The sequence below is a fragment of the Grammomys surdaster genome, unplaced genomic scaffold (assembly GCF_004785775.1).
Source record: "Grammomys surdaster isolate TR1022 unplaced genomic scaffold, NIH_TR_1.0 373, whole genome shotgun sequence".
NCBI classification, from domain to species: Eukaryota; Metazoa; Chordata; class Mammalia; order Rodentia; family Muridae; genus Grammomys; species Grammomys surdaster.
Window position 1 is genome coordinate 4,854,884 of NW_021604792.1, and position 25,730 is coordinate 4,880,613.

A 25,730-nucleotide genomic window follows, 5' to 3' on the forward strand; every position below is an offset into this window, starting at 1 on the left:
CTACAGCTGAACGGGCTTCTAGGACCAGCTGTTTTTCAGGTTCTTGGCTACTAATGAACAGATAAGAATCCCAAGCGTGTGGACACAGAGATGTGGCTCAGCAGTTAAAAGTGCTCACTGCTCCAGCTGAAGACCCAGGTTTGGTTCCAAATACACAATAACCTGTAACTCTGGCTTCGGGGGATCTGATGCTCTCGTCTGGCCTCCGTGGGTATCAGCCGATGCCTCTGTTGTATTCCTAACCTCCCCTTAAATACATGCCCTCCTCTCACATCTGCACAGACAGATATAAAATCAACCTGTCCCAACACGGAAGTCATTTTAAACCCGCTGGCTTTCAGGATTTTAACGATCAGCAAACACTTTTTGACATCACCCTTGAGTCATCCCTCTTCCTGAGATCTCAAATTCAGTAAAATACCAGGTCCCATTGATTCACTTTTTAGATGTTTTGAGCCCATCTCCCCTGCTTCTGTCTTTTCCCAGGCCCCCCCCCCCCTTAACTCTCGAGGACCGCAGAAACAGAATCCTTATAAATGCTCTGATTTTGTTTGCCTCTCTTCAGGACATTTCTTCCGTGACAGCATGAGTGGTCTTTTCAAAAGTCACATGATCAGCTATAGACCTGTCTCAGTAAGTAGAGAGCTTGCCAGACAAGAGTGAGAATTTGCATCTGGATCCCAGAATCCACACCCTGCCAGATACAGTAGAGTACATACTGCTGTAGGGGGAGACTTGAGAATCCTTAGAGAGTCACACTCAGGCCCACCAGTTTACCGTAAACAGCTGTGAGCAAGAGACTCTGTCTCCAGGTGGGACATTAATACTGACACTGAAGGCTGCCCTCTGACCTCGACATGTGCCCCCATGATAAGCACACACGTACGATTTTTAAAAAGCCATTTATGTGGGGGACTAAGTTAAACCCTCAGTATCACACACTGAAAAAAAAAATATTTACCACATCAAGTCCCCTTTCTGACTTGTAGAATACAGTCCGAACTCCCAGCGTACTATACAGTTCCTGTCATACCTCTGCCTAGTCTTCTGATGCCTTCCGTTACCACTCAACTCCTAACCCACAGCATGTCAATCAAGCTGTATCTCTCGGTTCCTCAAACACACCTCACCCCTTCCCACCTCAGTCTTCACAATCCATCTCCTTGCCTATCACGTGCTGTCCTCCTTCCTGCTCAGCTAAGGCCCGTTTATCCTCTAGAGCTCAGCTTAGGGTCATTTATGCTCTCAGGAAGCTTCCTTGACTTCCTGGAATCATGTTAACTCCCCCCCCCCACCGCGCGCATTTCCGCAGCGCTCTGTTCTTTTCTCCGTTGTTGACCTTAGCTCTTCACTAGTCTGATGTTTGTCTATCCCGTTAGAATGAATGTGTGATCCAAGCGGACGTTCGTGCATCCACATGGTTCGTGATTCTGTCCTCCAGAGCCTTGCTACTGTCCAACCTGTAGTGAAGTGGTGATGGATGGGGGTGGATTGGCTGGACGGCAGATGCCGCAGCTCATCCAAGTAGATGCTTACATTTTGACGTGCAGCTAAAGCTGAAATACTAATGGGCCGTCACTGCTGTACTTGCCATAAGCCCTTCGACCTTTTTTTCCATTTCATAAAGCCTGTTATGTAAAATATACTGCTCCCTTCTTCTCTTCCCTCTTCCCAGTGATGTGTCACAAACGGGTGTATTTTTATTGGATGAGGCCCTGGTAATCCTGTCGTTTATAGCTCTGACCTTTCTGTGTGCAAACACAAAGTGAACTTTGCTTTACCTCCTACCATAATGCACCTGCTAATTACTGGCAGGTAGGCTGAGTTTCACTGCCCGTGTGACCAGTGTGGCAAGACCAGAAAGGTGCGTGGGGAAGAGAAGACCAAGGAACTCTGCTAGAGGCTGTCCAGAGGGGCTCCCCGTGTCTCCACAAGCAAGCAATCTCAGGAGGCATGGTGCGACGGTGAGCCAGGTCATGAAGTCGCTGCTGGGCTTGGCTGTGTGGTTACTGTTCTTCCAGCCTGGGCTGATGTTCTGGGCCTCCCAGGTGAAGCAGAACTGCGACAATGGCAGCTACACGATCAGTGTCCTGATGATGGGCAACTCAGCCTACAAGGAACCTATGCAAAACCTGAGGGAGGCTGTGGAGGAAGGACTGGCCATAGTGCGAAAGCGCCTGCGTGAAGCAGGTAAGACTATGGTGAAGGACTCTTTTCTTTCTATGTACGGTCTTTTGCGTCAAGGCAGAAACCTCGCGGGCTTTGTCCGATCGCCTAAACTCCTCTAAGTTCATCTCAGACCTCCATTCTCTTTCCTTCCTGGGGAGAGGGGTTGGAGTGAGTTATGGTCCACCCCACTCCGCTGGAAGAAAAGGTAAAGCCCTCACTGCAATGGCATACCCTACTAAAAACTGGGTTTCTGGGCCGGCTTTAGGCTTCCTTCTGTAGCTGTTCAGGGGCAAGATTTGGGCAGGACCTGAGATCTCACATGGTTCCTGGTCTAGAAGAAAGAAACGCATACAGGTACTGAACCTTTCTCCGAACTTCTTGTTCATAGATTTTTTTTTCTCTGGCCATGCGGGTTCTCCCTGTCTCCCATGCCTCTCACTGTCAGATATAGACAGGGCCATACATTTACAATCGTATTACCTGTTGCCTTTCTTGACCTTATCTTTTATTCGTAAAAATCCATTTTATAATTTGACATAAAACACTAAAGAAGAAACAAGTGCCTGCAATATTGTTGCATTGCCTGAATACTCTTTCTCCTCGGTGTCCCGTTTTTGAGACCTTGGTGATCGGTATTGCACTGGGATGATTTTGTGTCTTCTGTGTCACAACACATCATCCTGCAAATGACTTTCTTAGGGCTCCAATACCACCTCAGTCATCATGTGAATGGTCACAGGGTGTCCCTTAGACGAGAAACCACCCAAATTATCTCAAAGTTCTCTTCTTGAAAAATATCTAATTGTTCTTAATATCTTGTGATTATTTTTTTACAATGCCACAACCCCTTTTTCTTTCTTTCTTTTTCTTTTTCTTTTTTTTTCTTTTTTTGTTGTTGTTTCTTGAGACAGGTTTTCTCTGTGTAGCCCTGGTTGTTCTGGAACTCACTCTGTAGACCAGGCTGGCCTCGAACTCAGAAATCCGTCTGCCTCTGCCTCCCAAGCCCTTTTTCTTATATATAGTTTTTCTCCATTCCCAGAGACTCTAGTACCACAAATAGAATTACTGAATCAATGAGTACTTGATATATTTTAACGGTTACTTTTGTTCTTAAAGATGGCATATCATTATCTTCTGTTTAAAATCTTGTGGCAAGAATTTACTTCTGTGCGTGTATATAATCTTCCCAGTTGTGTCCAAACTAGATTCAGATGCACATGAGCCGGTCTAACGTAGACCTAAGTAGAACTGAGAGGCTGTGTAATAATATGCACGTATTTACTGAGACCATGATATAACACACACATTTTTACTGAGACAGGGTGGTCCAGTGGTAAAGACGTTGGATTTGAAATCTAACGACCTGGGTTAAGATTCCATCTGTTAGCCTGGGTGTTAAGCATGGTCATCTCATAGAGGCTCCATTTGTTTCCTGAGGATCTGTCACATGCTAGACAAGTTCTGGAGAATGTCTCATCACACCATCTCTTTAGTCACCTGTGGGGTTGGCATGGCGGACGATGGTGTCACAGCAGGTGCCGAGCCTTTACATCAGGTCCATTGAGATAAGATGTAGATCCATTTCTATCTGAGTCATATGAGTGTATCATATCGCCACTGCAAATGATCCACCATTAACAACACCTCCCATTAAGACAGAGCAACGGAACGCTATCAGCAGCAAAGATTCACATTCTGAAGGAGTTTGGTTCGTAGTCCTGACTGACTATCTATTTACCATAGCTATGACCTGAAGCAAGTTACCTAACCTTCCTGAAGTTCAGTTTCCTCACATATAAAACCAGAATAAATGGCAGTCACGGCTGTAGGTAGAAGTGAGGATTCAATAAGAAAACCCACGGAGCACTTCAGGCAGTGAGGCATATGGGTACCCATCACTGTTTTAACAATGTTTGAAAGATGTTTTCATCCCCATTAGGAACTGTGTTGATGGTACTGTTGCTCTTACTCAAAGAGCATGTTGCTTGACCCATCAGACAGATAGCAGAAGGTGTTGGTTACCGTCTTTGTATCTGAGTCCATGCCACCTGAGTTTGAACTTCTGCTCCATCATTTACTAACTGAGCGCCATGTTGTTTTCATTCAGTCCTCCCATTTGTAACCGTCACAATGTTAACGTGGAAGGATGGGGTCATAAAGAGACAGCTCTGTAGGAAAAGAAACAGACATGCCTAGAAATCGGCACTTGATAACCCATTTTGTTCTTACATATTGGGTACAAAAGGAGCAGGTTAGAGAAGAGAAAGGCACTGTATTCTAATTGTGTTGAGCATATTTGGAACGCTCAACATTCGGAAAAAAATTTAAAACAGTGTATGAGGGCTAATATTAGAAAATATTGATAATTCAAAAGTTGTGAGTAACATCCCAAAGTAAGTGATTAATCTTTGTTTTGTGTGTGTGTGTGTGTGTCTGTGTGTGTGTGTCTCTGTGTGTGTGTGTGTCTGTGTGTGTGTCTGTGTGTGTGTTGGTTTGTTTGTTTGGTTTTTTTTGTTTTGTTTGTTTTATTTTTGGACTTAGTAAATCTACATGAATATTGAAGAATAAGTAGAAAGTAATGTGTGAAAATGGTGCAAATAATTTGAGAAAAGATTCCTTCGGTCCCAAGCCCTCAGTTCCTTGAGAATATGCGTTCCATGACTAAATCCATACCCTGTGTGTGGCCTCATGCACTGAGGTCCTTCCCCCAGACCTCAGTGGAGAATGCTTCTTCTTCATTGACCTGGATTATGTCCTGATGACATAAAACTGCCAGGACAAGGAACATGCTTATTTTTAAAGTTTCAATTTGAAGTCATACAATCGTTTGAAAAAATTTTTTTCAATCTTTTAAAAAGAAATCACCCCAAATCTGGAGAGATAAACTGAGGATATTCCTCTACCAAATTAAAATAATAGAACAGTAAACTATAAAATATGCATAGGCATCATGGTATAAACATCTGTGAGTGTCTTTAATGTTCAGCTTAATGTAAGAAGGACATAGTCTTCTGGTTGCTTCTATATTCAATCTGCTACAACAATCTATATTCTATAGCTTCTAGAAAGTTCCATCAGAAACAGAGTGGGAAAAGTGAAGGGTTGGTACAATTACGGAAACGGCTGTGAGCTAACAGGATTGTCCCTCCCCCTCCAAAGTGACTCAACACTCCCCAGCAGTTTGTTTCCCAAGAACCACTACCAGTAGAGGGCTTAGAGCGGATCTAGACCCTCAAAGTTGCTCTAGAACCTCAAAGCTGACCTAGAACCCCAAAGTTGAGCTGAAGCCGCAGAGTTGTTCTAGAGCCCCAAAGTTGAGCTAGAGCACCAAAGTTGAGCTAGAGCCACAGAGTTGATCTAGAACCCCAAAGTTGATCTAGAACCCCAAAGTTAATCTAGAGCCACAATTTACACCTCAGCTCCACTCCTTACCAGGTATGAAAGTGAAGCAAGTTACTCTCTCTACCTCTAACCTCTTGCCACTTCATTTCAGAATAAATATCTCTTTGTAGGATTCAGAAGAAGGATTAAATAGATGACTCTTGCAAACACTCACAGGTCAGTGTCAGGAATGGAATGACCCAGCCCTCCAGCTCCATTCTGTTAGTAAGTGAATACAGAACTGGGTCCACAGTGGTGAAGTCATGTGTCTGCTCCCAGGTCTAATCTATGATGATCCTCCTTTCTTAGGTTTCTGGGGGTTTACATGTGGATTTTGCTATGTCACCCATGGTCTGCCTAAAGCCTCAGATGTTTTAATTGCTCAGCACCCCTGCTGTAATGGGAAGGAGCTGAGCTCTCATGCTGATGAGGATAGGGTTGGGAAAGTTTGGGGTTTTTTGTTTTGGGGGTTTTGTTCTGTTTGTTTTGGTTTTGGATGTAGTAAAGCTACAGGGATATTGAAGATTAAGTAGAAATTAGTGTGGGAAAATGGTAGAAATAATATATCAGGGACACATCTGAGGAAGGAGCTGGCTTACAGTCACCATCACCTTTCTCAAGATGGGGTTACAGCACCACATCCTGAATCTTCCCCTAGACTTCCAAGAGTTTGGCCAGCCTGCTTGCTCCCAATCTTCCTCACATGGGGGTCTGGGCCTCTAGACCCAGTCCAGCTTCATTTGTACTGAGCCCAGACTCCAAATACACTATGTCCTCCCATTTTTTTCCTTTTTTATTGGATATTTTATTTATTTACATTTCAGATGCCATCTCCTTTCCCCATTTCCCCTCCCTAGAACCCCATATCCTATCCCCTTTTTGCTTTTATACCATTTTAATTACATGCAAGTATTAAGGCCAGTTCTAGGTTGAGGAACTAGCAATACAATAGATGCAAATAGTCAAGGAAGAAGCAAGACAATAAACACAAATAGTCAAAGACTTTATAAAATTTCTTATATCTATAAATATTTGTCTATATGTATTTTATGTATATGTATGTATGTATGTATGTATGTATATGTATGTCTGGTGCCCACTGAGGTTGAAAGGGGCATGAAATCCCTGGAACTGGACTTGAAAATGGTTGTGAGATTCCATGTGGGTGGTGGGAATTGATCCCAGGTCCTCTGCAAGAGCAATAAGTGACCTTAGCTGCTGAGCCATCTCTTCGGCTCTATTTTTTCCCAGGAATATGCAAATTAAGTAGGATAAAGGTTCCACACTGTTTAGTGGGGACTGGCAAGGTGGCTCACCCAGTTGAGACACCTGCCATCAAGCCCAAAGAACTGAGTTCAGTCCTTGGACCCCATTTGACAGGAGAGAAATGACTTCCACTACTTGCCCTCTGACCTCCACACACATGCCCCGATGGTTCTATGTTCTTCCACACACAAATAAATATATACAATGTAGAAAAATGTTGTTCAGTAGTATGGCCAGTTTATGGCTATACACACATCTTAACAGTTTAGCTCACCACATATCCTACCTCCCCTCTGACCTTCTCTAGTTGCTCTAACCACTGGCCTCTAATTCAGCTAGTTCTACCAAATAACTACATCTCTCAGCTGGGTCTCCTAGTGAACAAAGTATCCGTGTGAATGTTCTTGGGTTAAACAGTAACCAGAACTGAAGGATGTTCTGTACTCGATTTGGTAGACATCTCTACAGCAACTATAGAAGGACAGAGCTCCTTCTAGTCTCAGAATGGTAAGGCCTCAACTTTTAGGAACACATACTTTTGAATGTTCCAAATTTTCCTTCTGTTTTGGGTAGCCTTTACTCTTTTAAATATTATTCAAATGTGGCATGTCAGGCAAACCTGGATTGGACCTCACCTTTACATGTAAGGAGACGGAAGTCAGAGAGCTTCAAATGGTTTGTGTAAGAACACAGAGTGTCACTCATAATGCCACACCAATGTCTGGGGTTTCCTGGAGTCCAGAAAGCCATTTCCTCTTAGATATCAGACATTTGCCCTGAGCTTACCTGCCACTGGGAAAGGACCATCATTTAAAGGACAGAGTTTGCTTAAATGGTTCTGCCAGATCTTTTTTATCTTTAAAACTTGGTGCCTAGCAACACCCAGGGATTTTACCATGATGCCTTTGCCTTCCTCTAAATATAGAAACTCTTTGTTATCCAAACACCTCAAGCAGGGATGAACACAGGTCACTTTGGCTGTGGGAAATGCAAAATATAAAGATAGTGTTCTAGGCCAGTGATGGGGTCAGCTGTTAAGAGCACTTGCTGTTCTCAGAGGATCGGGGTTCAGTTTCCAACATAGCAGCTCACAACTCTCTGAAACTCTGGTTCCAGAGCATCCTATGTTTTCTTCTGGCCTCATGAGGTCCAAGTCTGTACAACCATGGTTTCAGGGTCAAAGCCCATTCTTTACCACACACAGAACAAAGGGAAGATGTTCCGAATGCTGCTTTTTAGGTCAGGCTGTTATTTCTTGACATTTTAAAATCACTAAGTGTACCTGCATGGGTAACTATTCCTGATTGGTATATTTAATTGCTTGTCACATCCATTCAGAAATCTAATAGGCATCTCACACCCAACGTGTGCACCTGGTGCTTTTTTTGTTTTATTTTATATTTGTGTATTGTTTGAAAGACGTTTTCATGTAGCCCAGGTTGACTGTGAAATCCAGATCCTCCTGCCTCCAGCTCCCTAGAAATCTGGCTTCCCCTAAAGCTCTCGACCCCTTACACTTACAAACTTTCCCCTTTGTTATTCAGTCCTTGATTTACCAGTAACATTCACCATTAGCCACTTTCTCAGGACAGAAAATATTAAAGACACCCTCACCCTCTTTTTCCCAAGTCGCATCCATCAGCAATTTCTACTGGCCCTACCTTCAAAATTAAAATTGCAACCATTTAATCTCCCTAATTCGTTGTCACATGCTTGTTTGAAGCTAAGTTGTCAATAGCCCCTAACTGATCTCCCTGCTCCTTTCTCCTTCTTGTTCTCCATAATCTATTCTCCCATCAGAATCTAGAGACATCCTTGTAAAGTGACAGTGAGACACGATATTATTTCTATATTTAAAATTCTCCAAAATGATCCCATTCAACCATGAAATGAACATACACACCTGATATGACCTTCTTGCAACACCACCTCATGTCTATTCCTACCCCTCAAACACTAAGCAGCAAGTGTGTGGGACTTCTTGTAGATTCCGAGACACGCCAAGATCGATTCTCATCTGGCTTTTGATCTTTGTTTTCCCCAATCCAGAAACTGTACATGTGTGGGACTCACATTCTTACCTTTCTCAAGTCCTGGTACCCCAAAGAGCTCCCATCGCCATGCTACCAGCAATTGCACCATTCTGTGTGACCTCCCAGAGACTATGTAGACCTCAGGTAGCCAGGGATTTACTTTACTCAACGCTGTATTGTGAGCACATAGAAAAATATAAGGGACATAGCAGGAACAGAGTAAGCATGTGCTGACTGATGGATGGATGAGAATCAGAGTCCAGGGAGGACTGCACCTCACATATAATAGCGGCAGCTTGAGAACACAGAATAATGAGATGCTAACCATAGCTACTTTCCCAGTATTTTCCAGTCCATACTGGAAACTTGCTGAATGTGGGGTTACGGAAAGATGAAGAGAGCTGTGTACATAATGAACAAATACTTTTAAGCTGGACCATGGCGATTAATACTTGAATCTATGCACACACTGAAATGATCAAATCATACTTCCATTCCATATTTTCATAACAGATGAGTTCTATCATGGGTGAATTATCTCTATAAAATAAGAGAAAGATAAATGCAGGGAAGGTGGAAGAGAGGAAAGGGAGAGGAGAAAGAGAAAGAAGGAATTCAGAATAGTCTCAAACCTGAACTTGAATATTTTGTCAGTTAGAGTTTTTATAAGGAAGAGAACTGATAGACTGAACTAACACATAACTATATATTAATAAAGATTTCATTGGAGCAGTTCACAAGCTGTGGTCTGAGTACTCCAGCAAAGGCTGTCTCCTGACAGGAAGGCCACGAATCCAGTATTGCTCAGTCCACAAGACTGGATGCCTCAACAGTCCAAATCTGATGTTGGAGTCCCAGGGAGGCCCCAGAGGGCTGCTAGTTTTCAGTCTACAGAACATCCTCATGAAGCACGTTCCAACGCCAGTTAAAGAATAGCTTGGGATAGATGAGCTGCCAGTGAGAGCGAGGACACGCAGATAGAAAGGCATATAGCTGCTTCTCTGTCCTTCATGTCAGCTGCCTCCAGAAGGAGTGGCCCAGACTTAGAGTGCATCTTCTGACCTCATGTTATCTGGATACGGGGTGTGTCTCCCACTTAAAGTAATCAGACCAAGCGAAATCCCTCACAGGTGTGCCGGATGCTTGGATTGGGTTACTTGCAAATGAAGCCAAGTTGCCAACTTGCTTTCTCAGCCCCCTTGAAAGCCGTCAGCAAAGGCTGTCTCACAGCTGGGTAAATTGTGGAAGCATAACACTGGTTTCCTTTCTTTCCTAATTTCTGGGTAACAGACCTAAATGTGACTGTGAATGCAACTTTCATCTACTCCGATGGTCTGATTCATAAGTCAGGTGACTGCCGGAGCAGCACCTGTGAAGGCCTTGACCTACTCAGGGAAATTACAGTAAGTAGCTTTCGTGTGTGTGTGTGTGTGTGTGTGTGTGTGTGTGTGTGTGTGTGTGTCTGTGTGTGTGTGTGTAGCTCACACATTCTTAGTCTGGGATGGTCACAGTGTGAAATGAGGGCATGGTTACACAACGGATCATCTGCACCAGCTGCAGTCAGGTTGCTGTATGATCTGAAGGCAGGGTACTTTGACTTTATAGCATAGATTTCCCAAGTGGTAGGTGTGTGTGTGTGTGTGTGTGTGTGTGTGTGTGTGTGTGTATGTGTGTGTTGTCCTGGAACATAGTATATATATATATATATATATATGTGCTCTGATATAAGAGGAATGTTTACAAGCCGAGTGGTGGTGGCATACGCCTTTATTCCCAGCACTTGGGAGGCAGAGGCAGGCGGATTTCTGAGTTTGAGGCCAGCCTGGTCTACCAAGTGAGTTCCAGGACAGCCAGGGCTACACAGAGAAACCCTGTCTCAAAAAAAAAAAAAAAAAAGATCAGGACTTAATTAACATATACCTTAAAATAAACCTAAATAAGTAAATGAAAAGCTTCTACCATGTCAAACCTCAATCACTGAAGAAAGAATTTGGAAAGGATACCAGAAAACTGAACAACCTCAAGAGCTCAAGGACTGGAAGAGTTAATTTTGTAAGAATGTCTCTTTTAGCAAACACAGTTCACAGATTCAATGCAAGCCACACTAAAATAACAACGTTATTCTTCAAAGAAATAGAAAACAACAACAACATACACACATGCACACAATTTGTTTAAATGGAAGTACAAAGGCCCCAGATAAGCAAACTGACCAAAAAGAATAATGCTGGAGGTCTCTCCATATCCAACTTAAGTTATCCTACAGAGCCATACGAACAAAAACAGACACATGGATCAATAAAATGACATGGAAGACCCAGATATAAACCACACAGCTATCATCTCTGGACTTCAGACAATGGTGTGGAAAATACACATTGGAGAAAAGATAGAAGGCAGCCTCTTCAACAGATGGTGCTGGGGAAACTGGGCATCCACATAGATGAGGTTAGATCCCTCTCTCACCTGACATAAAAACCAACTCCAAACAGACCCAAGACCTGTATGAAAAGCTGGAAACTCTTAAACTGTTCCTGGGAAAAGTAGAGAAAACACTTCAAAATAAACAGCATTGAATAGGATTCTAATTCAAGAATTAAGACTAACAATCAGCAAATGGAAACCCACAAAATTAAAAGCATTTATATAGTAAAGGGAACAGTTAATTGAGTGAAAAGCCAATCTTCAGAATAAGAGAAAAAAATCATTGCTAACCATTTGACAGAGAACTAATAGCTACCATACACAAAGAACTAAAAATACTAAGTAACAAAATAAAAAAGCCCAACCCTATCAGTTAATGGACTAATGAATAGCCAACCCTCAAAAGATGAAATTCAATAAAAACATCCACACTATTTCTTCTCCTTAGACTTCAATATCCCTGTGCTAGAATCTGCCCAACCCTCTGAGATTGAGACTCTCTATGGTATTCATGTAGTGGATATGGTATACACATCCTGACATCCATGATATGACCCATGAGTGAGGTCGATGTGAAACTTCTAGTATTGTAGTCTCACAATCTTTGGAAGCCCTTTTACAAGGTGCAGAGTATCTTTTACACCTACGTGGTTTTAGCGAGCTTTTAACTCTCCTGAGCTCCTTAAAACTATGTTTAGGATCAGAGTTAGCAACAGAGAGAAGGAAGTACGTGAGAATCTTTGTCCTCCCATTTCCATCCTTTGAATAGCTCTTCCCTGTTCTGCACATAGACCCTCAGGAATGCTATTCCTCACAGTGTCCCCGCCACCTCTTTTCTGTCCATTAGTTGATTGTATTTGTCTATGTATTTTTCTTTTTCTCCTACAGAGAGATCGTAAGATGGGCTGTGCCCTCATGGGGCCCTCCTGCACGTATTCCACTTTCCAGATGTAGTAAGTACTTTGGATGAGTGTTAAATGATTAGACAGTGTTGTCATGGCAACAGAGAGAGGCATGTTGGGTCCCTTGTGCTTTGCCGTCTCTCTATCATTGCCTTTTCCCTTCCCCAGATACCTCCTACTTTGGTCAGTGTGTAATGACTGGGGAAGCTGATCAGGTACAATCACTCATATCTGAGTATTAGAGGGGGCAAGCTGTGAGGAGCGCTCAAGTTTAATCAAAGAAATTCCCCAAAGTGGGCAGTCGGTAGGACAGAGACAGAAAAGAGAGAGTCTTCATAGAACTCTGTTGTGTCACTAGTTTGGAAATGTGGGGAAGCAACCAGGCGCTTATTTGAGATGAATAGAAATAACATGTCAGAGTTCTCTGTGTGACATCCTTCATGGTTTAGAGGAAAAAAAGCCTTTGGTCTACTGTAAAATAGGACATCTTTCTCTGGATTTAGAAATCTTGGCCCCACCCCTTCAATTTATTTCACTCAGTGAAACTGGCTGTGTTCTGCCAGATCAGACATTCCTTGTTCAGTCTTCTAATAAAGAAATGCCATTTACTGATCCAGAGGAGACTAGCACAGTTTTTGCAGGGCTGACAGGAACTGCTGGGGTTCCTATTGGAAGTCAGAATATTACCTAATACCCAGCAACACAGCAGCCCAGATGCTCAACACACCACGTCAGACACACTACAGAAGCATTTCGAGCCCATCTTCCACACCCAAATGGACACACATGGAATCTTCTTCCTTATCATGTGGATCGGGTGCTGATGACATTGCTCAAAAGGAAACGGGGACCCAGGACATGGGTTCACTACCACGAGCACTCTCTAAGCGAAAACATTTTAGTTTTGTCAAGTAGAAAAAAACCTTGAGTGAAATATGCCCTTCCAAATGGAGGTGAGAGGGACACTGGCCAATACAAAGCAGAGTGGAGGGTTCTATCAAAGAAGATGCAGAAGTGTATAGAAGGCAGTGGTCACCTTTGCTTGAGGGCTGAGTTTCAAGTGGGGAAATAACTTCATGAAAAACAAAGTCTGAGTTTTGTGTTGGAGACAAACAATGTCTCAGTCAGGGTTACTATTTATGTGATGAAACATTATGACCAAATGCAACCTGGGGGAGAAAGGGTTTATTTGACTTACATTTTTTCATTACTTTTATTTTTTTACAGTCCAATTGTTGCCCCCTTCCTAGTCCCCCTCCCACAGTTCTTCATCCCATTCTCCCCCACCCAAACCCCGTCTCCAAGAGGATGCCCCCTCAGCCTGCTAGGCCTCTCCATTCCCTGGGGCTTCAAGTCTCCTGAGGGTTAGGCGTGTCTTCTCCCACTGAGGCCAGACCTGGCAGCCCTCTCCTGTATATGTGTCAGGGCCTCGTACCAGTAGTGTATGCTGTCTGGTTAGTGGCTAAGTGTCTGAGAGATCTCAGAGGTCCAGCTTAGTTGAGACTGCTGGTCTTCATATGGGTTCGCCCTCTTCAGCTTCTTCCAGCCTTTCCCTAATTTAACCACAGGGCTCCCCAACTTCAGTCCAATTGTTGGGTGTCGGTATCTGCGTTTGTCTCAGTCAGCTGCTGGTTGGGGCTCTTAGAGGACTGTCATGCCAGGCTGCTGTCTGTAAGCACACCATAGCATCAGTAATAGTGCCATGTCTTGGAACCTCCCCTTGAACTGGATCCCAAGTTGACCTGGTCACTGGACCGCCTTTCCCTTACATGTCTTGAGTTACAATCTGTTAAGGGAAGACAAGGTAGGAATTTAAGCAGGTACAAACCTAGAGTCAGGAGCTGATGGAGAGACCATGGAGGAGTGCTGCATACTGGCTTGCTCCTCATGGCTTGCTCAGCCTGCTTTCTTATAGAACCCAGGACCACCAGCCCAGGGCTGCACCACTCATGGTGGACTGGATCCTCCCCCATCAATAACTAACTAAGAAAATGCTCTACAGGCCATCCCAAGGCCGGATCTTATGTGAACATTTTCTCAGTTGAGGCTCCCTTCTCTCACATGACTTAGCTTGGGTCAAGTTGACATAAAACTAGCCAACGCAGAGCGACAAAGCAGGCCCTGGTAGGAAGAAAAGGCATAGGTACACTTCCCGTGTGATCACAATTATGATGGCTCTTCTAGTTTGCTTTCTGTTGACATGATAATTCCACGGCCAAAAGCAACTTGAGAAGGAAAGAAGTCATTTCAGCTCACAGTACGTAATGGAGAGACGTCAGGACACGAACTCAGGGCAGGAACCCAGAGGCAGGACCCGATGCAGAGGCCATGGAGAGGTGCTGCTTACTGCCTTGCTCCCCATGACTTTCTCAGCCTGCTCTCTTATACAACCCAGGACTATCAGCTTAGGGGTAATATTGCCCGCATTGGGCTGGCCCCTCCTACCTAAATAATCAATCAAGAAAATGCCTCACAGACTTGCCTATAATCCAACCTGATGGAAGCAGTTCCTCAAATGTCATTCCTTCTTCCCAGAGGACTCTAGCTTGTGTCAAGTTGACAGAGAAAAGTGCTTAACCACCACAGTGGCCATGGCTGTCTAATGTGCAGTTTTTAGTCTTCCCTTCCCAATTCATAGTTCCCAGACCACAGAGCATGAGAAGTCATTTAGAAATAAATTAACATGATCCAGCATATAGTCATTTCACTGTAAACACAGAATATGGGCAATCGTTATTTTTAAAGTCACCTGTGTGAGAGGGTCACCAGATACGTGTTTTACTGTCCCCGTTTCATTCTCACCATTCATGCCTGCGTATTAAAAGAGAGGAAGCGGGGCTCTTCTCTGTGCTATTGGAGTTAACCCTGGCATTGGTTCCTCTCTCGATTTGGCACAGCCTTGACACAGAGTTGAACTATCCCATGATTTCCGCTGGAAGTTTTGGATTGTCCTGTGACTATAAGGAAACCCTCACCAGGATCCTACCTCCAGCCAGGAAGCTGATGTACTTCTTGGTAGATTTCTGGAAAGTCAACGATGCATCTTTCAAAACCTTTTCCTGGAACTCTTCATACATTTACAAGAATGGATCGGAGCCTGAAGATTGTTTCTGGTAAGGAAGGCTGTTAATCAGTGCATTGCCATGAAGAAATGTCACCTTCCTCAGGGACACTGTTGAAATAGACACCAGTCCACTTTCTTACTCATCAAAGAAGCAAAGTGAATCAAGTATTGTGGGAATATTCAGCATAGACCGCATTTGCAGCTCTCTGCCAATCAAAGTGAATTCTTGTTAGTCTTAAAGATTCCCCATGCTAAGTCCTCTAAAGACAAATACATATGACCCTGTTTCTAGAGGATACAAATGAAAGCCGATGTTTCTGCACTTCTGTGGAAGTGGAAGATATAACACTGGAAAATGTGTGTCCTGCACAAACCAAGAAGCAGTTAGAAATGATGTCTCTCACATTTTCTCACATAGAGAGAAAAGGGGACAGGAGAGAGCAAGTCCTAGTAAAAAGTATAAGTCTGTGCCTGAAAGATAACTCAGTATGCAAAGGGATTTGCTGCCGGAGCCTGATGACCTGACTTTAATCCCTGGGACACACATGATGGAAGAAAAGAACCAATTCCTGCAAGTTGTCACCTGATTGCCACACATGTGTGTGGCACAGGCATGTGTGTTCACACACACACACACACACACACACACCACAACATAAATATATGAAACCTCATTTTAAAATATCATAAGCTCCTGCAACACCAGCAAAAGTGGTGGAGGTGACTCAGGATACTAGTTGGTTCTACCGCCTCTCTCCACAGAGGCCTTAGAGAGTCAAGATAGGGTGTCACCAGTCACCAGGCATGCACAACTGGGAACCCATGGCAACCAAGCCCAGGAGCTCACCCTAGAAACTTGGCATGAAACTGGAATATACAAATATCCAATTCACACAGGATAGGGAAACAGTAGAAGGAACCCCTCAAACGTCTACAACTGGTACACACAAAAAGAGTCCCTAAACCCCCCCCCATACTCTGCCTAGACTGGGTAGCCACAGTACAAAGCCATGGCATCTTGGTGGGTACTGTCTATTAGCAGAGGTCCTGGGTGTTAGATAAAGATTCCAGCACAGAAGTAGATAGATAGATAGATAGATAGATAGATAGATAGATAGATAGATAGACAGATGGAGGTGGGGTAGCCATGAGGAAGTAAAGACAACTTGAAGCTTCTCTTCTCCCTGTTCCAGGTACCTCAACGCTCTGGAGGCTGGGGTGTCCTATTTTTCTGAGGTGCTCAGCTTCAAGGATGTATTGAGACGCAGCGATCAGTTCCAGGAAATCTTAATAGGCCATAACAGGAAGAGCAATGGTAAGACAACAACAGAGCTTCCCTCATGACTGCTGCCTGCTTCAGAGTCCTTCAGGTCAATCTGTCTCTGCCCTCATTGCCTGCCTCCAAGTTGCTTGTTTGCAAACAGCTTTGTCATATTGTTATTTCTGTTGACTAAAACTAACTCTCCGAGAGAAAAGCGACATAAAGCAAACACTGATGTAATGAATATAGATACCAATCCAATATGCAGCCTTCATAAACCCACCGAGACCATGACCCACCGCAGGTCAACCATGTATCAGGGCAGTTCTCCATCTTGTCCCCGTCACAATCTTTAAGATCATGAGTGGTTTCATGCACCACTTGCTCCTCAGATCTTGGTTGACTGGCAAGTTCTTAAAAATAACAAATACTTAGTCGTGGCAGCAAGTGAGGGATTGTTTGACTTTCCCTTACAAAAAAATTATCACAATTCGTTCTTTACTTCTGATGCTCTCTTGTGTAGCAAAGCACCCAACCCTGTTCTAAAAGCTCAGGGCCCAAATTCCCCCCGCTAACTGCATGCTGTCAGCTCTTGTTAAACTGCTTGCCTGCTTTCCCCCTGCAGTTGTCAACAACCAAGATGTAGTTTTTCTGGGTTCCTTGTCTTTCAAAATTCCCTATAATGTACATTAGGGATACTCTGTGAGAAGTGTCTCTCCCCAGGCAATCATCAGCCAGCTTCATACAGACTCTCAATTCCTACTGAGTGGTCTTTGAGTCTTTACCCCATAGAAAATCCAATGGATTACTGGATTTGTGACTAGACCTCAAATGATTTCAACCATGATCTGCTGACCAGGACTATTGTTGTGTTGCCCCTTAGACAGAATCACAAGGCCAGCAAAAATGATCTTACTACCTCAGTTTCCTTAGATCTCACATGTCCAGTGTGGTAAAGGTCTGGTGTGAAAGGCTAACAGATAAAAGCCTTCTCATCCAACTGATAGATGATCTGCTGTACTCTGCAGGGAATTCCCTTCCCAAGCAGGAGCACATCAGAAGTAATGAAGAAATTGTGGTGATTTTCCTGTAAGGGAAGACCCTCACTTGGCAAGTTGCCCAACATTGTTCAAACAATCACTGCCATAACCAAGTATCTGTTATTTTAGGAACTTACCAGTCAACCAAGATATGGGGGGAGGGGGGAAGCAAATGCCATTCATGATCTAAAAGAATTTATAGGTCACCTGGGTAGCACAGCATATAAAAAAATTAACAAAAGGCTATGTGGTAATGCATGCCTTTCGTTAATCCTAGCATTTGGGAGACGGCATGAGGACAGCCTGTTCTACGTAGCAAATTCCAGGACAGCCATCTACATAGTGGGACCCTATCTCCAAACCGAAGGAAGTGTCCTCTCTAGCTCTTCCCACACCCAAATCATACACAGGCAGCAACTAGATTCATGGTAAAGGCTCAGAGTGGTTCTGTCACTCAAATTTCTAAGATTGGGCTCTGAGTTAAAAAGTTACAGGCACAGCCCAAAGATGGTTGCTTAGGAGAGTATTATAAACTATTCTCACGTTCCCCTTTCAAACACACGTACAGATGATGAGGTTTGAGTCACCCGTTGAAGAAAATAGCATTTGGAATCACTTCCACCCGGTGCGATAGACTACACACTGAATAAAGCAGGGCTCACAAACGTGAGTCCTACTCAGAGAGTTTTTCTGTCATCTTCTATCCCTTAGCCCCTTTGGGGTCACCTTCTATTTTAGAGATTCCACACAGTTCAAGCTGGACTCCATAACTAAATGCAAAATGAGGCTTTGGGGAAGAACTTTGAAGAATTGAGATTAATTCTTAAAATGGTAAAATGAGAGACAGGTATGGTGTTGCATGCCAGAAATCCTAGCACTCAGAAGCTGAGGCAGGAGGATTGCTATGAATTAGAAGCCATCCTGGACTACCTGGACTATGTAGTAAGTTCAAAGTCAGTCTGGAATACACAATGAAACCCTGTCTCAAAGGAAAGAAAGAGAGAAAGAAAGAAAGAAAGAAAGAAAGAAAGAAAGAAAGAGAGAGAGAAGGGAGAGAGGGAGGGGAGGAGGAGGGGGGGAAGGGAGAGAGGGAAGGAAAGAAGGAAGAAAAGAAAGAAGGAAACATAACAACCACAAATAACATGAATGTTGGGCTCAAATCAGGAAACCGGTAGCTCCTGCTTCATGTATCCATCACCTGTCACTTTCTCTTGCTTTCTTTCTTCTAGTGATTGTTATGTGTGGCACACCAGAAAGCTTCTATGATGTGAAAGGGGACCTCAACGTGGCTGATGACACTGTCGTCATCCTGGTAGACCTGTTCAGGTTAGTATAATGCTCGGGAAACCCTCCTCCCTTCAGGAAGAAAGCGTGTCAATGGCACTAAAACAGCCCTTTCTCTCTTGTGTGGGCAGCCGCCATGATGGTCACATTTGAACTGAAGTCTCATTCCTTTCTCATAATACCTTCATGTAAGCAGAAATGTATTTCTTGATGCCTGACAGGCATCCGAATATGCAGTCCACTCATCTGGGAGGTCTAGATGCACACAGTCCTCCTTTGTTCAGGAAGAGATCCAACAGCTAAGAACTCAACAGTGCTTTCCCTGGGTGGTAGGGCTTGCTCCTGTGCTTTAGTTGCCAATGACCTTTGACCTCAGATTAATCTTTTTCATCAGTGACCTTTGAAAAGACTAAAGTTGAGGTCAACAAGATCTGATCTGTACAGTTATTATTTGTCCTCTGTGGAACAGTTACTCAGGGATGGTCCTTTCCTCTGTGCTTCTCTGACACAGAGCAGAGAAAACCACGAGAGAGAGACACAGACAGGCAGACAGACAGACAGACAGACAGACAGAGGAGGGGGGAAAACCACTTTACTAATAGTACCAAAAGCAGTACTTAAGTTAGAGCACACTTGGAGGAGGTGCCAGCAGTACACCTGTGCCCCTTGTCCCACAGGTACATCATACGACCCACTTATCTCCCTGGGTCATTAATCATTACCTCTGTGCCTTCGTCTGCTGCAGGGGCTCTCCTGGATCTGTCTAGTCATTCCCCTGATACTAAGCACACTTTTCCCAGCATGAGAGGAAAGAGAGTCCTGGGAGCACAGGCCTGGTGGACAGTTGAATGCTCATGAAGATAAGCAATCTGTCTAGCTAGCTCTTTAGCTGTGGATGTTCAGGAAAGAGGGCAATGTTCTCGGCGCTTCCCTCCCCTCCCCTCACATTGGCAGTTTGCTCTGGGGAGGGAGTTGTCAGTGTGGCCAGCTTGGTATGATTTCATCCTCAGCCACCTGTGCTGGCTTTCCTCTGTGACTTCTGTTCAAGGAACACGTGGCTGTTTCCAGAACAAGGTCAGATTCAAAGGTAAACCTAATGTGCTCAGCTGGTAACTCTGAGGGATTCCGTGCAAATTTATTAGCATTTTGAGATTAAGTCACGCTGTGAAATGAAAACTAGGGTAAGATCAATAATTTAACATAAGAGGTAGTACAGTGGTCAGCGCAGAGCAGATGGAGCATGAAATGCTGGAATCCCTAATTCTAGCAGCTCAGTTGAGCCACCCTGTTTGCATATTAAAGCACCCACGTGATTAGGAAGCACAGAAAAGAAACCCTGAACTTTTCAGATGATATACATTCTGTGAGCTGATTAGTCCCATGTCCTGAAGTTCACAGTCACAACAAAAGAGACCTGTCTCAGACAAGTTAGGAGGCAAGGATGAACAGCTGGGGTCATCCTCCAGCCTCCACAGGTATGCCATGGTACAAGTGTGTCTGCATTCACACACACACACACAGACACACACACACAGAGACACACACACAGAGAGAGACACACACACACCAAGAGACTTGCCTTAGCAGAGAAAATGTCTTAAATCTGCCATTATCAGTTCAGCCCTGAGCAGATGGTAACCTCCTACGTTGCATTGTGCAGAGCAATTCCATATCTCATGTCTCAATATTTCCAACTTGTTTTACATACTTAAGGAAAAGAAAGTCCTCCCAAAGAAATCAAGGTCATTAGGCTTTAGCAGCAAATACAAACATTCCCTCAAAGGGCCGGTAAAATGAGTTCCTTTCCACCCTCAGTTAATAGCGGTCTAAGTCCTGTCATTCACTTTAGCAGGTGGAGAAGGGAGTTAGAACGGGGGTAAGCAGAAAGCTTTGCTGATGGCTACTCTTAAAACAACAGCAGCCACCACGATTTCCAAAGCTTATGTTATCATTTGTATGCGTTGTGGAATTTCCATCTCTATGGGGTGCTAACTTTTATGAGAAACCTATGTTTTTACGTTAGTAACCATTACTTTGAGGATGACGCCATAGCTCCTGACTATATGGACAACGTCCTCGTCCTGACACTGCCTCCTGAAAAGTCCATCTCCAACACCTCCGTCGCCGAGAGGTTTGCATCGGTGAGTTGTCTGTGTGTGTATTTATGCAAGTATTCATTAAAGACCAGGCAGAGCAAGGTAATTAGTCTCCTATCTAAACTCAGATTCTTATATTCGCAAGTAAGTTTTCTTTACATGTGTGTATGTGTATATATGTGTGTTCATTGTGCAGATGTGTATGTGTTTGTGTGTGCACATGCATGTGGAAGCCCATGCCTTCTATCTATCTATCTATCTATCTATCTATCTATCTATCTATCTACCTACCTACCTATCTATCTACTTATTTGCATTGTGTGTGTGTGTGTGTGTGTGTGTGAGAGAGAGAGAGAGAGAGAGAAAGAGAGAGAGAGAATTCGAGAATGCGAGAATGCAAGAATGAGAGAATGTGAGAATGCCAGGTATATGAGGATGCTTGCCAAGGCACTGGGATCTGAACTCTGGTCCTCTGCAAGAGTACCAAGTGTTCTTAACCACAGGACCATCTCTCTAGCCCTTCGTACTTAAATTTTGAGACAGGCTCCCCCAGTGGACCTAGAGATCAGGGATGCAGCTGAACTAGCTGACTAAAGAGCTCCAGAGATTCACCTGTCTCTAGCCCTGCCCTGACCCCAAGCCCCACCCACCAAGTGCTGGGATGACAGGTGTGAACTACTACCTCTATATAGCCTTTTACAAGGGTGTCAGGGATCTGAACTTGGGCCCTCAGGCCTTGTTTAGAAATAAGCACTCCTAGGTGGAGACATTACAGTGTCGTCCATCATAGTGAAGCTGGCACTGCCCAAGGGGGTGCTTAATGTATTCTTATTGTCTCGGTATCCTACCTAGTTTGGCACTTGTCCCAGAACAAGGACCTCCACTCACCATTAAATCATGGTCACTGTATTATCCTGCGGAGCTCCTAAGACACAATAGGCTCTGTCAGCCACTGAGCTCTAGTGGGATGCAGTTTGTCATCTGCCTTCTGCTCTCAGTTGAGAGAGGCTATAGAAATTGATGAGGGAGTGGTCCAGAGACACTCCCTCCCAAACAACTTTGCAATGGCAAGTGAATGCCTACGCACTGTAAGGAAGGTGAGCACCGCCCCTCTTCCTAGACCATCTGTTCCACATGCTCCAGGTTAAGGACCTGCCAAAATTAAGGGTTGTAAGTTCCTTTAATGCAAGATCTTAACTGAGTTCTGATCATCCCGTGAAATGATGATCTTTGTGGCCTGGCCACATAGCTCAGTGGATGCAGACACCTGCCAAGTCTGATCACCCAAGTTCCATCCTGGGAACCCACAAAGTAGAAGGAGAGACAGGAGTCCAAGATGTTGTCCTCTGACCACCACGTACAGAATCTCTGGCCCTCAAAAATAAATGAAATGATTATTTCAGGAAAAAAAACCACACACAAAACAAACCAGGAACTTTTTTTTTGTTAATGTTTTTGCAAAATGTATTCCAAGTACAAAGAACTTGAGTTGTCCCGTGGCTCAGACAGCAGGGAGTTCCAAAGTGCATGAGAAAACAGAACCTATCTGGCTTCAGTGGGGCGAGAACTTTCAGTTCCTAATCCCAAGACAACCGTCATGTGTTGGATGTAGAGGCAGAAGGATGCTAAGTGTTATCATGCCAGGACAGATGTTAGGGGCCTGAAGTGACACAAAGAACCATCTTCAGAGCACAGTCAGGGGCATCAGCAACCAAAACTCCTCACATCCCACTCTGGGGACCAGAGGCAGGGTTATTTTCTGAGCTCTGATTTTCTCTTTTATACTCTAGTGAAAACATTAACTTAAAGCAAACAGTATTGCTGCATGAAGTCCCATATCGATGATTAAAATGGTGGATTTGACTTTCTTAGCTACACTGTGTATTTCACCATCACAAGAGGGAAGCACAACGCCTTCTAGATCCTCCTCTAAAGGCAGGGTTCTTGTTTATTAATCCCATGAGAAGGTGAAACTGGGACAGTGGAACCCTGGCCCGAGCAGGTAGTTCCCAAGTTTTCCTTAACATCACGCTTCCAGGTCCCCTGAATTACTCCAGGCTCCAGAATGCACCCCCCTTTTCTCATTAAAAGATATTTTCCCCTTCTTATTTAGGGAAGAAGTGACTTTTCACTCGCGTACTTGGAGGGAACCTTGCTGTTTGGACACGTGCTACAGACGTTTCTTGAAAATGGAGAAAATGTCACCGATGGCAAGTTTGCTCGTGCGTTCAGGAATCTCACCTTTCAAGGTACCTGTCTCATAGGATCAAACAATAAAGTCGAAGAAATGCAGGCTTTGGGAGGGGCAGTGGGAGACCATCAAGACGGGTGTCAGCGGTTGATGCTTCAATTGATCAAGACCCGGGAGCTCAAAGGAAGGAGGGTCATTGCATAAACTTTGGGGGACGTTGTGATGCAGAACTGGACCACAGCTCATGCTGCTGCTGTGAATGTTCGAGGGGTGTTGCAGGATGAGCACGTAGGTCGGGGGCTATCTGCAGGAGCAGGTTTTCACAGAGTGATGTTAAGAGTAGTCGTGTGCTCCCTGTGAGAAGACAAATCCTTTCGGTTTACTTTTACTTTGTCAATTAACACATAAGATATTTTTACAGCCTTTTTCAATGAAGTATGCTTTAGTAGACTCTCTTCTCCATCCATATCCTCTTGTCTTCTGTCTCTCTCTTTCTCTCTCTCTCTCTCTCTCTCTCTCTCTCTCTCTCTCTCTCTCTCACACACACACACACACACACACACACACACTGTAACTGGTCCCAATCTCCTTTCTGCTCTCATGTCTTAGGTTCAATATTTTTTTTAATTTTATTTTTATCTCTTTATATTTTAATACATCTCCCTCTCTTTCCTACTTTAAGCCTCTTACCCCCCCCATGAACCCTCAGTCTTCTAGATTGACACACCCACAAGTTCCTCTTGAAGCTTCTCTTTCATGTCTCAAATCTCAGACAAAGGTTATAAAGAAATTTAATTTGAAGAAATGATCTTAAAGTCTTGCCCTGCAAAACCATTGTCTAAACCAAAGCGAGCCCATTGTTGGCTCCAGAAGACAGACAATGATTACTACCTGGTCTAAGAGCTATGGCTATGGCTGTGGGCTGAAGAGAAAATGCTGTCTGCTTCACCAGAGAAGCAGAGAGACACACGGTGACCACCTGTGTCCCCTGAGTTCTGCCAGGTACTTATAGAGTCATATCCACAGTCAGTCAAGTGTCTCAATGACCACTGTCACAGGCTCAGAGCCAAGAGACATGTGTTTGTCTTAGCTTACTCATGCATCACCATAGCCCTGAGAAAGTTTTTTTAATATCTCTGAGTCTGATTAAAATTATTTCTCATCAATAAAATAGAAACAACAGTTTTTATGTCGTGGCATTCTGAAGAGAAGAAAACAGCAAATGTGTGGAATCTTTTAGCATAGAGTCGGTGTCTGGTAAACATAAAATAAGTATTAGATTTAATTTTTTTAAATTTGCATTTATTTATTTATTTATTTGGGGCTGTGACATGCCACAGTGCACAGAGGTCAGAGGACAACTTGTGGGAGTTGCTTCTCTCCTTTTATCACGTGGGTTCTGGGGACTGGACTCAGGTCTTCAGGAGGCATCCCTCCCAGGTGCACCGTCTGGGCATCCCAGAAGTGAGCTGTTGTGTTGACCGTGTAACCGTTTCCCACCTAAGCACACACTCTGTGGTCAGTCTGCAGTGCTAGGATTTCACAGTTGGAGAGTTGAAAGACAATGTAAGTATCTTCTTTAGTGTTTTAGCCACCGAGTGTGAGTGAAGGGATTGTGTTCTTTGTACAGTGTTGACTGTGCTGTAGCCTATAGCTGGACCACTGGCTTAGCTAACATTCTTGTGTAGTGTGCACAATTGAGCAACTCACTAACCTGTCACATCCTAAATGGAAGGAAGATTTTCCTTCTAAATGAACATCCCCTTTCCCAAAATACCTTTCACAAATCACAATCAGCAGGGTAAGAAGCAAGTAAGGGCCATCTGGTAAGAATATAATAGAGTGATCTGAATCCATTTTACACTCTTCATCGGGATCCTACTGGTATCATGCCTAAAGCCAATGGTGGCTCCAACATGTTTTCTCTCTCTCTCTCTCCCTTAGGCTTTGAGGGGCCTGTGACTCTGGATGACAGTGGGGACATTGACAACCTCATGTGTCTTCTGTATGTGTCTCTGGACACCAGGAAAGTATGTCTGACCCCTGACGTGACCCCAGGGTGAAACAAGGATAGTCTTTCGTGACGTGACTGGGTGGAAAAGGAGAGTTAACTGGAAACAGAACAACAGTGAAGGAATTAGAGGGGTGGTGCTCAGAATCTAAAGACAGATTGTGGTAGCTCTCTTGGTTGTCGTATGAATATTCCCTTTGCGGTAGGATTTCCTAAGCATGTGAGCACATAGAACCTCTAATCAGAAATCAGCTCACACACACAGAGGAGTCAGACTAGTGGAGTTGATGCAAGAAAACAAGCTGAAGACAAGCCTTTCCCAAAGACTTTAACTCAATTTATGAACTAAAGATTTCAGCCGGGCGGTGGTGGTGCACGCCTTTAATCCCAGCACATGAGAGGCAGAGGCAGGCGGATTTCTGAGTTCAAGAGTTCGGGGCTAGCCTGGTCTACAGAGTGAGTTCCAGGACAGCCAGGGCTACACAGAGAAACCCTGTCTCGAAAAAACCGAAAGATTTCAAAGAAATAGCTCTCTCCATCAGCACTTCCGTGAAACTTGGGACCTGTGCAGTCTGTCAGGCACACATATGAAAGTGCTATGATGCTAG

General features: G+C 44.0%; 1 protein-coding gene across 2 annotated transcripts in view; it reads left to right on the forward strand.

Annotated features, from left to right (window-relative positions):
* Nucleotides 1-1,846: 1,846 nt before the first annotated feature.
* The window catches only part of Gucy2c (guanylate cyclase 2C), a 75,426-nt gene continuing 51,542 nt past the window's right edge, over nt 1,847-25,730 (forward strand). For both annotated transcript variants that reach the window (XM_028780977.1, XM_028780978.1), the window contains exons 1-9: nt 1,847-2,190; nt 10,140-10,252; nt 12,162-12,226; nt 15,073-15,288; nt 16,433-16,554; nt 18,770-18,866; nt 20,848-20,965; nt 23,034-23,169; nt 25,056-25,141. In XM_028780977.1, coding sequence (XP_028636810.1) covers nt 1,977-2,190; nt 10,140-10,252; nt 12,162-12,226; nt 15,073-15,288; nt 16,433-16,554; nt 18,770-18,866; nt 20,848-20,965; nt 23,034-23,169; nt 25,056-25,141 — 1,167 coding nt within the window. In that variant the 5' untranslated portion in view covers nt 1,847-1,976. The remainder of the gene's footprint in view (nt 2,191-10,139; nt 10,253-12,161; nt 12,227-15,072; nt 15,289-16,432; nt 16,555-18,769; nt 18,867-20,847; nt 20,966-23,033; nt 23,170-25,055; nt 25,142-25,730) is intronic.